The following is a 17,823-nucleotide window of genomic DNA, read 5'->3' on the forward strand; positions in this document are numbered from 1 at the left end:
AATTCATTTGGCCGATACATTGACACCTGTATTGTAAACAACCAGCGAGTCACTAAGTAGGACTGTTAGAGAAAAGATTCAGCATACGCATTTGCATTGTAATGAACTGGGTGCAACTACCGTTTGAATTATTGATCACCATGCACAAGATTTTTTTTCCATGTGTTGTAAATTTCACTTTGCGCTAATAGGGTTTGGCAGTGTAACTACACCAGGAGAACTTGCTACCATCTGCTAGCCGATTTCATGCATTCTGTTGGGTGAATTGATCTCTTACTTGAGGGTGGCGACACCTTTGGGCGTGGTGGGCTCGTTGAATGTCCGCATGTACTCGTGCATCTCAGGAAAACTCTTTTTCATGTAATCCTCTGCACTGCTTTCCCGAACAGTGCCGAATCGAAATCCCTGAGATGGGTGGTGGAGCTGAGGCCAAAGGCAGGGAAAAACAGCAAAGCCTTAGATTAAAGTGCAACACACAAGGGCATCTGTTTTAGTGTAGTGTGTATATAACTTTAATATGTAACAGTTTATTTCTACAAAATAAACTGACTTGAAAATAAATTGACTTAAATTTTATATACATTGTTCGTTTTACTCTCTGTCAACTATGTTACCAACCTAACACATTGTTATGGTTTGCAATTATTTTCATGACTTTAATTCAAATAAATATTAAAATTTGAAGTTAACCTGATCAAGAAAATGATGTTTGGTTGACTAGACAAGGCCATTGTCATTGATTGAGTCAAAATAGTGAAACTTAAGTGTTAGGGAGTAACTAGTTACATGTTACAGTGTTACATATTTTAATTACAAAATAAATGCAACTGTAATCTGTTACAGTTACTGAGAAAAAAAAAGTGTAATTAAATTACAGTTACCTATGAAAATGTTAATGATTACAAAGAGGTTACATCTGAATACTTCTTGTTATGATTTTAAAGCTGTTTAACCTCAGAATGATCTGAAAGTAAAAGCTAAAGTCTGATTTTGTGGTGGCTGTGCTTTAAAATTCATTTATTATAATCTTAACTCAAGAGATGAAGGATTTGACCTTATTTATAAGTCGCTCTAAATAAAAGTGTCTGATAAATGACACAAGTAATCGAATGTAATTAATTACATTACTTTAATAAAGTAACTGAAATAGTTAAACTGTTTAGAAAATTGTTCAATAGGGTAACTTGTAATCTGTAACCCATTACATTTCCAAAGTAACCTTCCCAACACTGGTTACCTGTCAATCCATACAGTTTGTCCTTAACATAGTTGATAAACTTATCACCAGCAAAAACATGTAATATCAAAATGTGTTTAATGATTAAGCTTGGTGACTAGCAGATAAGTTAGCATTCAAACTAAATGCGTTTTTTCTATTCCAATGCACTACACTGTAAAAAATAAAAAGCATAAGAGTCAACTTAAAATAATTTGTTACCCTGCTGCCTTAAAATTTTAAGTTCAGACAGCTAAAATAAGTTTAGTCAACTTGAAATGTTAAGTTGTACTAAGTAACAACTTAGATATTTGTGTTTGCTAAACTTAACAGATGGGTAAGTAACCCAGCTGCCTTAAAATTTTAAGTTGATTCAACTCAAATATCTAAGTTGTCACTTAGTATAATTTAACATTTCAAGTTGAATAAACTTTTTTTGAGTTGACTGAACTTAAAATTTTAAGGCAGCCAGGTTACAAATTATTTTAAGTTGACTCAACAAATTGTTTTTTACAGTGTACTTTTCCATTTTTTTCTTTGTAAACACATGCTCGATAGACGTGTACGACAGCTGTGCTCGCGTATTTTGCAGCATTTTGCACATGAGCGCCGCATTTTTAAGATGGTGTCAAGTTAAAAAAATTTGTCAGTTCCAAAAAATTGACCAGTCAGAAGACCTGTATTTTGACGTATAATATTTTGGACTGGGGGGGCACAATTTTTTGGATGACATGAAATGGTTGTACTCGGTGAGCTACTGGAGCTACCTGTCACTATTTTTACCACAACACAACTCGGAAACTACTGAAAGAATATAAAGGTGGCAATGGATATAAATGTAGGCTTAAACCAAATCTTAAACCAAATGTCGTACCATTGATTTTTCACCAAAAGAAGTCTAAGTCTAAATGCCCCATTATCGAGTGAAATCCATGCTGAGAAACTCATTCAGTGGCTGCTGCACCATGACAAGCATTGGCATGTTTACATCTGTAAGCATCTGTTGTTTATAAGCTCTTTCAGTAGCTGTGGTCTACTAAAAGCCTCAAAGGCATCAGGGCTAAAGTGGAGAGAACAAAGATGTGGGTCTTTAGGAAGTTTTATTTGTCCACAGGCATCTTTCCATCCTTTTTTCTTCTTCTTATCACCAGGAAAGCAGTGAAGACTTACATTGCTTCTCTTGTTGCCCTTCGACTGAAAATCACAACCAAAAGCCACAAAATGTGGTCATTGTATCAGTATTTTATTTTCCGAGTTGTGTTGTGGTAAAAATAGAAACAGGTAGCACCAGTGGCTCACCGAGTACAACCATTTGATGTTACCAAAATGATTGTGCCCCCTGTAGTCCAAAATATGTATAAAACAATGTGGATTTTTTAAATAATGTAAATCTTTTATCGGCGCCAATAGCCTTGTGGGTAACGTGCCGACATATGTCGCGGTTGTGCTTTGGGTGTCCCGAGTTCAAATCCTGCCTTGTGGACCTTTCCCAATCCCATCCCCCTCTCTGTATCCCACTTGCTTTCTGTCATATCTCAACTGTCCTATCACAAAAAAGGCAAAAATGGTGATTACGACAAAAAAAAAAAATCTTTCATCGGTTTCCTACTATATATTTCAATAAGAGAGATCATTTACGCTATATTAAGCCATACAAGTCTTAATACCCAGGGTTCCCTTTAAAAAGACGAAACCAAATTCTGATTTGAAATGTACACTGAATTATAGCAAAGCATGTTAAAAGATCTCACCTTGGCATCATGTATTCCAGAGACCTCTTCGAAGGTCTTTTCCCCAACCATAACTGCAGCCAGGTTTGCTGTGTAACTAGACAAAACCAGCAAGCAGAATATGGCCCACAGGTTCATCAGGAAACGTCCAGTCCAACACTTGGGTGTCTTACTGGAGACTGTGCGGCCGAAGAGGATGGCATAGCAGAGGTTGAGGGCTGAGGAGTAGGAGAAGACCTTAACACGGTTACGTCCATGAGGCGTCATGCCGAAGGGACTCTTCCATTCATAGAGTGTAAGGAAGAGTGCTGTAATATGCAGCGCCACAAAGATGCCCATCCACATGGACCAGTGCAACGGCCACATGAACGCTCCGATGGGTGCAGCCGTGTCCTTACTGCGCACTAGTATTCCTAAACTCGTGGAAAAGAACGGACTGGTGAAGTCGATCACTTTACTGCGAGCTGAGTTGATGCTGAAGCTGGTAACAGCCATATCGGCCACCCCGCTCAGCAGGTCGCCCACCAACCCCGTCCACTGCCCATCATTGACAGCTCCGTATTTCCCATCCCCAACTATGTACAGGTCAAACTCGAAATTCATGTCTTCTGCCAGCTTCTCCAGCAGATCAATACAGTATCCATAGCAGCACTTGCTGAAATCCCGTGGCAAGAAGCTGTTGTTGCCTTGAGCCCGCTCGGTGTACAATTGGTCCAGGGTTTCCGAGCTGTTTGTCCTTGCATCTAGACAGTACTGCCCAGCGGGACAGTTCCCATCCTCATCTACCTCTCGAGTGAACACGAACGGGTGCTCCACTAGAGTGACCACCCGCAGACGATTCCCCGACACGGGGAAGCCAGCCCGCCATCTACGACCCACCTTGCTCATCTGGCCCTCGGTGCGCTGCCGAGGGGGCGAGCCCTGCCATAATCCCTGCTCCTCTACATCCAGCCTACCACCTTCCCAGCTGCCTACAGTCACCCACGTGGGCTGACCGACGGCATCACGGCGCAGACTCCAAATGTGGACCCTCTGAGAGGTGTGTACACGGGAGAGGTTGCGTTTAACGCTGACAGGGCCCGTTAACCCTACAAAGGATGTATTAGAGAGGAACCTGAGGGTGAAAGAATACAAAAGTCAGATGATGATTGGCAGAGGCCTAGATACAGCTTGTGCAAACCTGGTCCAGGACCAAGTTTGGGCACCCCTGATCTAGATGGTCTATAATACCTTGAGAAAGCTATGTATTAGCATTCCTATTCATGCTGAACCTTCCAGAATAATTAAACCATCTTTGCTGATGGGTGCCTGAATTGACATTTTGAGTGAACGAAGATGCTTTTGATGGAGCTATGGCATATACCAGCATGAGCTAATGGGCCCATGCTAATCAGGGCTGCAAAATTACTCAGACAAAGACTCTGGTTCAAGTGAGAGTAAGTAACAGGATGAGATACAGGTTAAGTTGGCTTCATTCTCTCCAGCAGCAGAGCAGACTGTACAGTAAATATGACTGCGGCAGAGGGGGGAGGCCTGGGAGAGGGATTGCCTTGCTGGACGACTGACACGGTCTGGCATCCGTCACACCATAAACTACAAATGTTGCTTTCACAGAGCAATATATTTGATTGTGAACCCCCACCCTCTCACTCTTCAGAATTACGGCCATTCTGCTGCTGCTCCGGTGTGCAGCTCGGGTCACTTAAGGAAATGCTTTGACATTGAGCTTGAAGATTAATATCTGGAGTCATAAATAATAGATATGACATTTGACTAATGCTGGGCTAGTTAATGAAAAACTGAGGAGAAAAGCTTAACATGTAATTTGTTTCTTTTATTAATGGTTTTACCTGTCACAGGAAGCAAAATGGCCCACCTCAGCCAAACAATGACTGACAGTGTATCTAAGTGACATCAGACTTACAGTATGTGTGTTTCAGCTTAATTAGAATGACATGTTGCTATATACTTAAAAGCTATCTTTGATTCTACTCTTACATTATGATCTTTCATATATAGAGAAGAGAGCTGGTGAATTGAGAATGAATGGGGGAAAGTCACATGAGAGGATTCAATGCCTTCATTGCGATTTGATTGGATATGGTTATGTTCAGCTGTGATTGGTTCATGTGATAAATCCGGCCTCTTGTGTTCATGCGTGTTCCTTGTTAACAATACAGTCTGAATGAACAATGTAATGGCGCTAATGGGAAGACTAATTAAAAAGTAAGTAAACAACTTACTCAGATAAACCACTTTGTTATGTCAAAATAAGACTTAAAATGACATGAAAACCTGATCTGTGGGAGTTTTTAGTGAGTAATCAGCTTGGTGAAATTTAAAGTAAATCTCTGTCTGTGACCAACATTTACAGAGCTTTGATGACAGATCTGAAAAAAAAGAAAAAAAGTAAAAGTTAACTATTAAAAAGAAAAGCTGAACACAAGCTCACAAATAAAATATATTGTTTATACTGCTGCTGACTCGAGTTATTATTTTGTAATAAATGCTTAAAAACACTAACTTGATGACATTACTTGGCTTTAATAAATAGAATATTGATTACATTGTTAATGTAAAAATATGAAACAATTGTGTTTTTTTAACATGTATTCACAAAACTGCACACAAAAGTCTGTCACAACTCAAAGGGTAAATTTCTTGAAGATTTTTAATTTCAGTAGTCATCCACAGTATGTGGGAACTGTCATATGTGGGTAAAATAATGTTGACTAATAATCTCCTCACTAACTCATCTCCTAAAGGTAAGACAAATGCATGCAATTGCAAAATGATTGTTAAAAGTGAAAACCTTTCCTCTTTTATAGTACTACAATGTGGCTAAAGTCTCGCCTGAGTCCTGAGCTACTATATGTATCACGCTCCTGCAGCAATGCCCTCGCAATTGTCCAGCATTATGCAGCATGGTTAGGTCTGGTTGGCAGATTTTCAGCCTTATCCTGTTGTGATGAGAGGCCCAGGCTTCCCACACAGCCACATTTCACTTCTGTTTGTTGTGAGAGATATAGTGGTGTGTGGCAGAGTGCTGGCATGATCCACACAAAATGACGGGCCTGCATGGTAGGCGGGTGCCAGAGCTTTTGATAAGAGTGATCCCTCCTCAGGGAAAGGCAACTGAGGGGAAGTCATAAATAAAGCTTAAAGCTCTAAAGCATGTCTGCATTCCAGCTGAGTGTCTGGGCAAACACCAGTAATTTGCCGCAGCATGAGAAAGTGGCCATGCGTCTGTTCTTAAGCATGACACTAGCTGTCTGGGATATCTCATCCAGATGGTAGGATGTTCTACTGATGAGTGTTTAGAATTAAACATCAAAGCAATTTAGCCTTTCCAAATATGTGACATATAATAAAACAAATGTGACAGTTTTATTCCTATTTAGCTATTATTGATGAATCTAATTCATCTATCCAATTATTTATGCATGAATTTCAGTCTATTTGAAAAAAAGCAGTTAACTTAGCACACAAATAGCAAATCCTAAAGCCTCCACCACAAAACTTGAGGAGGGACAATTGTGAGGTATTGCAGGTAAAATAATAGCAGCATCACAAATAGAAACAACATGGAGTAATTCAGCAACTGTACAGGGGGTTATTAGCACAGCAACTCAGGGAACATCCTCACAACTTTTACTATACCTTTTAGTTATAGGAATGTTAAGACAAAAATGTTCTTTTGTAATGTTTATGAAGCATTGTTATCCACCTTTTTCCTGAAGTGTCGCCCAACTGGAACAATGCTTTACATTTCCCGTCTCTGGTGTTTCTACACCCTTAAAAGTAAAGGTGTTTTAAAAGGTTCTTCACAGCGATGCCATAAAAGAACCATTTTTGGTTCCACAAAAAACATTCAGTCAAAGGTTCTTTAAAGAACCATCTCTTTCTTACCTTTTTATAATCTGGAGAACCTTCTTATGCCACAAAGAACCTTTTGTGAAACAGAAAGGTTCTTCAAATGTTAAAGGTTCTTTATGGAACCATTTAGACAAAAAAGGTTCTTCTATGGCACCACGAAACACCTTTATTTTTAAGAGTGTAGTCAAAGACGTATTTTCCGAGCCGATAACATAACGTTAAACCTATGAAAGTGGCTTTTAAAAAACACTTCACAGTGTCTCAACAACCATCCTTCTGCAGTAACTCGCCTGTCATAGTTAAGCAAGAAGATGACATGAAGTGACGCAAGGCTCATTTTGAGTAGAAGCAGAAACACGCTGTTTTTGTGTATGTCGCTTTAAATGCAAATTAGCCTCTGTTCCCCGCCCCCTTTTCCAGAACAGGGCTATACCTTTATATCTGGTTCCTCAGATACTCTGCTAAAAAACATCTGTTTGGTTTTGATTATCATGCTGAAAAGGGTTTCTGATTTGTGATTGGTCTTCTGTTTTCTCATATAGGGTCTCCTGAGAGCACACATCCGAATCATGCGCACAGAAAGCGACTGTCACACGGCATGTGAGTACTAAACTAAGTTCTCATTCATGTCTTATTTCCCTTAAACGTCAAATACACACAAGGTTTTGATAAAAACACACATGAAAAAACAGTTATAAACTGTTATGTCTGTGAAGGTAAACAGCTGGGAAATAAATTGCATGTTTACAGTAAATAAATCAGTACGTTCTGAGATCAACATTCTTGGAACATCCTTATGATGTAATTTGTACTTGATGAATATTCTAAGAAACATTTCTATAGTCTTAAAATAATGTTCTGATCATGACAAGAAAACTGGACATTTTATTGTTCTTAGAATATTAAAAATAAACGGTCAAATAACATTATACTGTATTTTGGGTAAAAATGACAGTGATAGAATGATGGTAAAAACATTTTTGTAACCTTTAAATAATGTTTAAATCACAATAAGAAAACTTCAACACTTTAGAAACATTTCAAAACAATGTTACCACAACCTTTTTATAAAATGGAAAAATGTGCCTCTGCCTAAATTTTTGCTAAACGTATCAATTAATAAAGACTTTTTCGTGCAGTTCTTTGCACAATATTACACTATGACCTCAGATCACTTTTACCATAGTGCAGGATTTGTAAACTAATACATTTTGACATTTGAAGAACATAACCAGCTCTATATGTATAGCTTTTCTGTTGTAGATATTATAGTGTATAGATATATAATAGGTAGTAAAATACCTCAATAGCGCACCTGGTACAGCACTGTATTTGCGATTGCATTGCACTCGGGTCCAATTCTTGATAAAAAAAAGCTCATAGACTTGTAATAGCAAGGAGAATTGGCTTGTTTACTTTAGAAATACAAAGTTCTGGCATGAAACTCTGTAATGACGCAGTCCAATAGGTTTAATTCAGTCTGACATAATGACAGCATTATCACATGGCACAGCTGATTGGTTCTCTCCTGTATGGGTAGCCAATGAGCTTGCTGCTCAACATCCAAATATATGACTAGTGCTTGCTGTAGCAGTTTTGTAGCTTGCTTCAGAAACCCTCCACCTTCCCCAGCTCCACCTGTATAGATCTGATACGAGGTGATTCATGTATGCTATATGGGGGTTATTTCATGTATGTTATATGTACGGCAGCAGTATTTCTTACATGCTCACAGCAGCATGTTGTGGGTGTATTGTCAGAAGCAAGTCTCAGTACTTGCTCTGCTGCAGCAGCGTAGCAGATCTATTCCGCCAAGACCAAATACATTAACATTTTCAGGTGCCTTACCATGCCAATCCCTCCAAGTATATGTTTTTATCTTAGGTTTAGTCCATGTTAGAAGTAACCTTTTAATGCTCAAACAATGTTTTTTATACTGTCACTCCACCGTGCCACTCCAATCAGCATGTATGTAATTTTCATTTTCATATTCAGTCACATGATACATTAAGTGATCTTTCCAGTTATGAGCACAGTGAGTTACTGTATAAATTACAGTTCAGTATGATTCTAACATCTAACTTTTCAGCTCAATTAACAAACCATATTCATAACAGGTGATCCATGCTTTAGTGACTTACGATTGGTTACATGTATTCCAACACTGATTTTACAGCACCATTGAAAAGAAACTGTTACTGTATCAAAGATGGCTTGGTATAAAACGGCAAATTTAGCATCTGTAACCATTCAGCCTGATGGTGGAAAAGCACTAATTGTTTATGTAATTATTTAGCTTTGGATATACACAGCTTTAAAAAGTCTTTTTATATTTGTTTTATATTTATATTTTTTACATTTTCCACTTTGATGTGGCTTCTTTGAAGAGGAAAGCACTTCTAATTTAATTCATAATCTAATTGGCTCATAATGCTGTAAGAAGGCCCCCTGCTTTGCGAGTGTGTGCTGTGCACTAATACGAACACCCTGTTCTGTTCTTTTACCTCAATTCAAAAGCTAAACAGATGTCTTGAAACATATTGTTTCGCAAAATATAATTCATTTTTTAGCTTGGGGTTCAGGGTGCATTTTTGGAAGAAACTGAACAGCTTGCTGTCTTTTCTATCAGGGTACACTATTACTGTTGACATCTACATTTGACAAGCATGTTTCAAAAAACATTCTGCAGTGTATGAATAAAGCATGTAATGCTGGCCTCACAGGAGGCAACTTCTCCCAAGAATCAATGAATAAACAGATTAATTTATATGGTGGCCCAGACTGGTGCCAGTTCAATGCGAATCTACAGTAGCTGATTGAATAATAGTGACCAGGATGAGTACCAAGACTTTTTAAACTGTTAACTGAGTTTTTCTGACATATGCAGTAAAAGTGAATGAGAAAATCCACTAGAATCCAAAGTGTATCCCAGCTAACAATTTTTAGTTCCCAGAATGTTTCCAGAACGTTAGTTTTTATGGTTTGTTTTTGGTTAGTAAGTTATGGATATGGTAAGTTTTCTTAACGTTCCCAGAACATTTGAGGAACATTATTCTAACATTCTTCAAACATTTCCAGAATGTTTTTGGTTCTCAGAAAGTTAGTTTTTGGTTTTTAGAACATTATCGTAATGTTCCCAGAACGTTAGTTTTTAGTTTGTAGAACGTTATTCAAACTTTAAAAATGACCATTAGGCAACGTTCTTTGTATGTTATTTTTAGGTTATTTAATAACAACCACCATGCAACGTTCTGGGAACGTTATTTTATGGTTACAAAAAATATAACCTAACAAGAACGTTCCCCCTAATGTTAGTATTTGGTTCCCAAAAACATACCCAAACGGGAACCAAAAACTAACGTTAGAGGAACGTTCTAATAGCGTTTTAAATTACATTCTTAGAACATTAATATAACAAGCTACTGAAATATTTTAAAAACATTTTGAATACCGTTCTTAGAACCAAACAAGAACGTTAATGCAACGTCTAAACAACTGGATGTTTTGAACGTTCTGAGAACATTCAAAAATAATGTTTTCATAACTTCATGGGAATGTTATAGGAACGTTTTTGACTATGCAGGGTCAGAAAGCTCTCAGATTTCATTAAAAAACTCTGTATTTGTGTTCTGAAGATGAACGAAGGTCTTGCGGGTTTGGAACGACATGAGGGTGAGTAATTAATGACAGAATTTTCATTTATTATCCTTTTAATAAAAAAAATACCGGCCAGCTGGTGAGTAATGCTGTTTCATGTATTCTCCAATGCTTATTTTTACTTTTGCCACTTGGCAAGTGTTGATTTTAGGCCCTGCTTATGACACAACACACCTTTTTAACAGAAAGTGTATTAAGCTGACTGATATACTGAGAGAATATGGATTTACCTGGCAATGTACTGTCCTGATGAGGGCAGCTCATGTTTGTTGGGTTTGTCAAAACAGTTTACCATATTCTGGATGAGGGCTAGATCAGGCCGTACAACCGTTGCTGCAGTAACAGCTCGGTTGACCAACTGCAGGGCATCACGAATGTAGTAGTCCAGCGGTTTGCGGTCGACCTCTCCGTAGGCTAGCAGTCCTAAAGGCAAACCAATAGAATGAAGGGCATCCGGGCTTAGGGGTTGTCCCATAATCCAATGTACAGTGGGCAATGTCAGCCCCAGGTCATGCGCACTGCGCAGAACAGAAGAGGCACACTCCGGGTCGGCCCCAAAAAGCAGAACCGAGGCGGGTGGAGAATGGTCCTGATTAAAGTGCTCGGACAGGAAGTCAGAAATATTAGCCACGTGAGGTGTGCTGTGGGAGAGGTTCAAAGCGGCCCGCATGTGCCAGTGTGAGGGTCCCCAGTCTGAGCGGCCTTGGAGTTTTAGGAGATCCAGAAGACCAGCATCCTCCCAGCCTTGGCAAAGCACCGCCATGCTCTCCTCCCAGCCACTGCGTTGCAGGACGGCCAGAAGCAGCTCCACCAGTCCTGACGAGGGGATACGGGTTGTCATCTGCAAGTGGAAGCGATTCTGAAGACAGAAGAGGCAATAGAAAACATGTTTATTAAATTATTAGACTCTGTCGTCACAATGTGACTTTATATCTCACGATTTTTCAGTTTTATTGAGTTTTACAACTTTATTTCTTGTAATTGAAATGTTAAAGCTCACAGTAGCTACTCTTTATCATAATTTCTTATAATTGTACCTTTAATTATTGTGATTTTTATCTGAATTTCTCGTAACTGCATCTTTATTGCTCACAATTGTGACTTTTTAATCTTTATATGTCAAAATTATGACTCTAGGTCTCATAATTATGACTTTTTTAAAATTTTATTTCTCATAATTGTGTCTTTAGGTCTTACAATTGTGACTTTCATTTGCATCTTTATTACTCGCAATTGCTATACTTTAGATCTCACAGTTGATACTTTTTATCTTTATCTCTCATAATTGTTACTCCGGGTCTCATAATTCTGACTTTTAATTTTTTATTTCTCATAATTGCAACTTTATTTCTTATCATTGTGACTTTAGTTCTCATAATTGTTACTTTTTGACTTTATTACTCATAACTGTGACTTTAGGTTTGGCAGTTTCTCATTACTGCATCTTTATTACTTGCAACTTAGAACTGAGACCTTAGATCCCACATTTGTGAGTTTTTGTCTTTATGTCTCATAATTGCGATTATTTCTTGTAATCTAGGTCTAGGTCGCACAATCGTGACTTTTTATTTCTTAAAATTTTGACTTTATTTCTCGTAATTGTGACTTTAGTTCTAACAATTATTTAACTTTATTACCCATAATTGTGACTTTAGGTTTGACAATTCTGATTTTTTTTTTTTATCTGAATTTTTCATTACTGTATCTTCATTATACTCACAGTTGCATCAGATCTCACATTTGTAAGTTTTCATCTTTATTTTTCATAATTTCTTGTAATTGTGAATTTACATCTCCCAGTTGTGATTTTTTTTGTTTGTTTGTTTCTCATAATTGCAGCTTAATTTTATGCAACTGTGACTTTACATCTCACAGTTGCTACTTTTTATTTTTATTTCTCATAATTGCAACTTTTTTGTTGTAACTGTGACTTTAGTCTCTCTTTTTTACTTTATTACTTATAATTGTGACTTTAGGTTTGACATTTTTTTCTCATTACTGCATCTTTAGTACTCACAATTACAACCTTAATTAGATCTCACATTTGTGAGTTTTTATCTTTATTTTTCATAATTGTGACATTATTTCTCGTAATTGTGAAATTAGATATTACAGTTGTGACTTTTTATCTTTATTTCTCGTAATTGCAACTTAATTCAATGTAATTATGATTTTAGATCTCACAACTGTGACTTTTTATCTTTATTTCTAATAATTGCATTTATTTCTTGTAATACAGACTCTAGGTTTCACAGTTGTGACTTTTTATTTCTCATAATTGTGACTTCTTTTGTAATTGTGAAATTAGGTCTCCAACTTGTGACATTTATTTCTCATAATTGCAACTGTATTTCCCGTAAGTGCGACTTTAGTTATCACAATTGTGGTTTTTCCTTTTTTTTCCTCATAATTGCAATTTAATTTCTCTTAATTGTGTAAAAGTGATTAAGAGGTCTCACAACGTCTGACTTTTTAAACCTTTATTTTTCATAGTTGCAAAAAAAAAAAAAAAAAAAAAAGAGAGAAAAACGTCACAATTTAATTTCTTTTAATTGTAATTTGAACTTCTTTTGGCTCAATTGTGCTCCCAAATGTGACTTTATAGGTCATATTGTATAAATACATTAAGATGTGTAAGAATATACCAGAACCTAGAAAGAGCAACCATGCCGCAATTACATTTTCTTTTGTAAACAAGGTCCAAGTTATTCATTAAATGGCAGTTTACCCAGGAAATTTAAGTCCCCCTTAACGTCAAAAACAGAATAAGTGCTTTGCTTTCTTTAACACAGTCCACATCCTTTCAGCTTCACTCATCCTTAAATTCCCTCCTTCCTCGTCAGTATGCCACTCACATGAAATAACACCACATTTCCCGCCATCTTGTATTCTTGGCCACAGTTCTGCATGTCCTTCCACAACACTGCTAGTTAGGCTATTGATTTTGTACTGTAAAACCAAAGGCCATAATAAATTTCCCAGTCTCTAGCATGCTCCTGACAGACAGTGCTACACCAGTAGTTTTAATGCCACGGCGAAAAAACGGCCCATAGCTCTTCAACGACTACTTATGTACCGTTAAGCACAGATCATTGCACACTCTCAGGATGTGCATCTCAGGACTGACTCATCTCGGAATCGACAATTCAAAAGGCCAACGTTTATTCCTTGACCTGTCTGACGAGTTAATGTGGCGGCCCTCCAGAGTCCAGACTGCAGTGACAGGAGCAAGAGAGAGAGACTGCTGTTCATGGTTTCTGAGTCACCTCTTTCTAAGTCTCTCAACACAACTGGAGAAAATCAGAGGTCTGATTTCAGTGATGATGCAATGCATTTCAACACAGTTTATTGAACTAAAGATCAGATACAAGGCTGGAGAACCTCCATGAAGAGTTCAGAGGGTATACTGGGAATGGGAATACTATGAGATGCATGATGAAAACATACACAGAAAATGAAGATGTAGAGCAATAAAGCGCTTTGGGGAAAAATAGTTGGGGTAAGATGTGCCATTGGGAAATCTATGGTAGCCTGTTAATCCAGCTAACTTACAAAATAGCCCTTCAATTGATTCCACACTCATCAAAGTTGCTGCAAAGTGTTTTATTATGCCAACTGCACAATTATATAATCATATAGTACACTGATTCAGTGAAACTACCCACAACTCTCACATGTGCCGATTTAGTGTATGTAACGTATATATACAGTTGCTTTATGACTGAAGCACAGAAACCAAGGCACCTGTCTCTGCATGATGAGGATAAATCGCTCTAGTGTCTAATTCAGTCTCTGCACATGCAGCTGAACTGATGGGACCCAAATCAACTCAGTCCAAGTCCCTACAGCTGTTGTGTTTAGTCACTTGAGACTCATCAACACTATCATCATCAGAAACACACACACACACACATATCATAATATCCGGTGCAGTATGTGCATATGCATGCAAAAGAGACCATGTACAATTGTTTCAAGTCTTTTGGTCATGCTAAGAATCTGTTTGCAGTTAATTACGTTGTTCCAAAGTGAAAGTCTGTCAGTCACTCACCACTCTTTCTTCTGTTAAACATAAAAAAAGCTATTTTAAAGATATTTTACCAACAGTGGTACACAACAGACAAAAAATAAAATGCTTAAACCAGCCTAAAACATTCTGCTGGTCTTCCAGACAGGCTAAGCTGGCTAGTTTACTAGTTAAGACCAGCAAAACAAATAAGTGGCAAGGATTTCTGTATTCTGAATGCATACTTTTTTTCTTTTTTCACAAATGCATCATAAAATAGGATAACGATTTATGCAGGTATTGTCCAAAACCTCAGTTTGCCTAGGGCGCTTCCAAACGTTTGGAGGACACTGTATATAAATATAATGATATATATATATTTGTTCCAAAGAGCTTAGATTTCAGGATACTCTCTTGGGAGGAACTGAACAGCGAGCTGTCTTATTCTGGCAGGATACATTTTTTCAATGCTGCCATATCATGTACATCTGACAAGCATGATTCTACATTCTTGCCATGTACTGTATGAATAAAGCATGTAACACTGGCCTTACAACATGTATGGAGCAGGAGGCAGCTTTGCTCAATGAAAGATTCAGTACTGTTGGAACTGATTCAACACACAAGCATTGATCTTCACCAGTACAGTAGCCCGTATGCTGGGTTTTTAAAGCCGATGGTCTGGTGTCCCTATAGGAATCTTAACTAGCATAACCAGCTTTTACAGAAAATCCATGTTTATGTATTAGAGTATTAAAAAAATATGTTTTATTAGTGTCTCTAATTTTAATGTTACAATGTGGTATGTGCGCACCAAAAGCGAATATTTAATTATTCGCACAAATAGATTACATACAATGCAAAGTCAATGCGAAGATGCATAGACGCAAATTTGCACTGGACGACACAGATTGGGCAACGTGATTGCCGCGAACGCGCGATATCGGATCTTCCAAAATAGAAAAATTTCAACTTGAGCAGAAAATACACATGACACGTCCAGTTTGACACATCTGGTTGTATCAGAAACTGGAGGAAAGCATTACACAATGATTGTATTTATGCGAGTGACATGAAAACATCCAGTGAGTAACTCAAGCGAATAAAAAAAAAAAAAAAAATTCTGATAGAACCAGACGTGTGCTAAGATCTTCAGTAATTGACCTACGTGACAATGCGTCATGCAAAATTCGCGCTCCAGCTAAAAAATTAGGATTCCGCATTGAATTGTATATCGCGCCCTCGTAGGAATTGCGTCGCCCAATTTGCGCCGCCCAATTTGCGCCGCCCTGCACAAATTTGCGTCTATTCACGTCTTTGCATTGACTTTGTATGCAATCCACTATGCACACACCATATGGAAAGACTGAATAATTTTTATGAATCAGTTCAAACTGTCTGTTTTAATTAATCGATTCAGAGTGAGAAGTCTTTCTTCTCATTTTACACACACCAAATGCGAAGCAAATATTTTCATCAGGTTATGGCTCTAGATTACTCACTGGATTTTTTTTTTTTTTTTTTTTTTTGAACGTGTCGAGTTTTTTTTTACAGTCTATTGTTTGCAGCAATTGCGCCGCTCAATTCGCGTCTATTTGCGTAAATGAATTGACTTTGTATGTAATCTACTCGAGCAAATAATTAAATTCGCTTTTGTTGTGCACACACCATTACTTGCTCTAGTTTACTCACAGGATGTTTTTCGCGTCACTCGCACAATAAAAACATAAAAACAATTTTATAAAAAGACGCGATTAAAACGTTGCCTCGGTGCATCTTTCACATAAGTTCAGACAACCAAGTCGCCCCACGCGAATTTGCGTCTGTTTGCGTCTTTGCATTTACAATGTATGTAATCTACTCGCGCATATAATTAAATTAGATTTTGGTATGAACACACCATTTTATTTATTTGAAGCGTTGTTGTTTTTTTTACACCCGCTCAACCAATTACAGCGCACCATTCCACGCATTGTAAACAGTAAAGGCGGCACTTTGAATACACCTGGCATCCTAGTTTTCCTCATCTACTTCGTACTTTATGATCAACAAGCAAAAAAAAAATAAAAAAATAAAACAAAATAAAATAAATAATAATAATAATAATAATAATAATAATTTTGACGGCACTGATGAACCTGTGGTGGTTTCTGCAGTGGGGGATAAACGTAAGCAGTTTAAGAAGACTAGGCACTCATTTTATTGCATATGCATGATTTATTGCATTTTGAAAAAAAGTGTCATGGATTTAATGCATTTTGGGAGAGAAAAAAATCGTTTTTATAATAAATCTTTGAAAATCTAAATCTGGCTTTGAATTTTTTATGTTATTGTAACCTAAAGATTAAAGTTTGAAACAGAAAATAGTGGTTTTTCATCTTGCCACTTTCTTGGTAAAAAACAACAACACATTTTTACTCAAATGAATCAAAATGGATTTATAGTGTTTTGGAACCAAACTCTTCATTTATTGTTTGTTTGTACATAAACATGTCTAAACTGCTTGTTTTAAAGTTCCTTTTTAGATGCATGACTATGCAAAAATCCTTCATGTTTTCCAGCACTTATGAGTTCATCTTGCCTTAAAAGGATGATTTACCAATGAAACCTAGAACAAACTTTGGAGATGGATGCTTAGCAGATGCCTTTCGGTTTGGTGTTTATTGGAGGTGATTCATTAATCTTAAAGGAGGCAGGAATCCAAAATGCATATAACAAAACCAGCCATAAATTTCAATTTCTCCCGTGTCAGACACCTGCATTATTCTGAGGATGTCTCTTGTTATATTGTTGTGGCCACTTGAATGTTGCAGTAAAATAAGAGGATGTTCACCAAAAAATACAACAGACTTCTACAGGAACAGACTGTATTCAAAGCATTAGTGTTTGTTTTGATGGATAAATGTAAACATAAGAGACGACAGAATGTTTACTTTCAATTTATAGCTGTCTGGGGAGATGTATTTGTTTCTATGTTGAACACAGTGCCATTTTCAATAATGATCATTGATATATTATACACTAAAAACACATCTGAGGCTATCAAAACTCATTCTGCTTTCTGTTCATTTGCTCTGTCCTTCTTACATAGAGTGATATATTCAGCCCCAGCCGCAGCAGTTCCCTGAGGCTCTGTGGTATAAATGTTTGAAATTACTAATGTCCAGATAGATACTCAAAGAGCCAAATTACGCAACTATTTCACATGCAATTCAGCTTAAAGGCAGCAGCAAAAACAGCTAGGGCTTCTGTCTACATGTGACTTCGTCAGTCAAACCTGTGAATATGTAAGCAAAAACTTTTTGTAAAGTGAGATTTCTACGGTAATTGACAGAGAA

At 37.3% G+C, this 17,823-nt stretch overlaps 1 protein-coding gene across 1 annotated transcript in view; it reads right to left on the minus strand.

Annotated features, from left to right (window-relative positions):
• Nucleotides 1–17,823, minus strand: part of grin3bb (glutamate receptor, ionotropic, N-methyl-D-aspartate 3Bb) — a 97,864-nt gene that overhangs the window by 23,555 nt on the left and 56,486 nt on the right. Inside the window, exons 2-4 of the mRNA XM_051123403.1 lie at nt 10,710–11,338; nt 2,968–4,060; nt 278–423 (exon numbers count right to left, since the gene is read on the minus strand). Of these exons, the coding sequence (XP_050979360.1) occupies nt 278–423; nt 2,968–4,060; nt 10,710–11,338 (1,868 nt within the window). The remainder of the gene's footprint in view (nt 1–277; nt 424–2,967; nt 4,061–10,709; nt 11,339–17,823) is intronic.

Source organism: Labeo rohita, chromosome 11 (genome assembly GCF_022985175.1).
Source record: "Labeo rohita strain BAU-BD-2019 chromosome 11, IGBB_LRoh.1.0, whole genome shotgun sequence".
Classification (NCBI taxonomy): domain Eukaryota; kingdom Metazoa; phylum Chordata; class Actinopteri; order Cypriniformes; family Cyprinidae; genus Labeo; species Labeo rohita.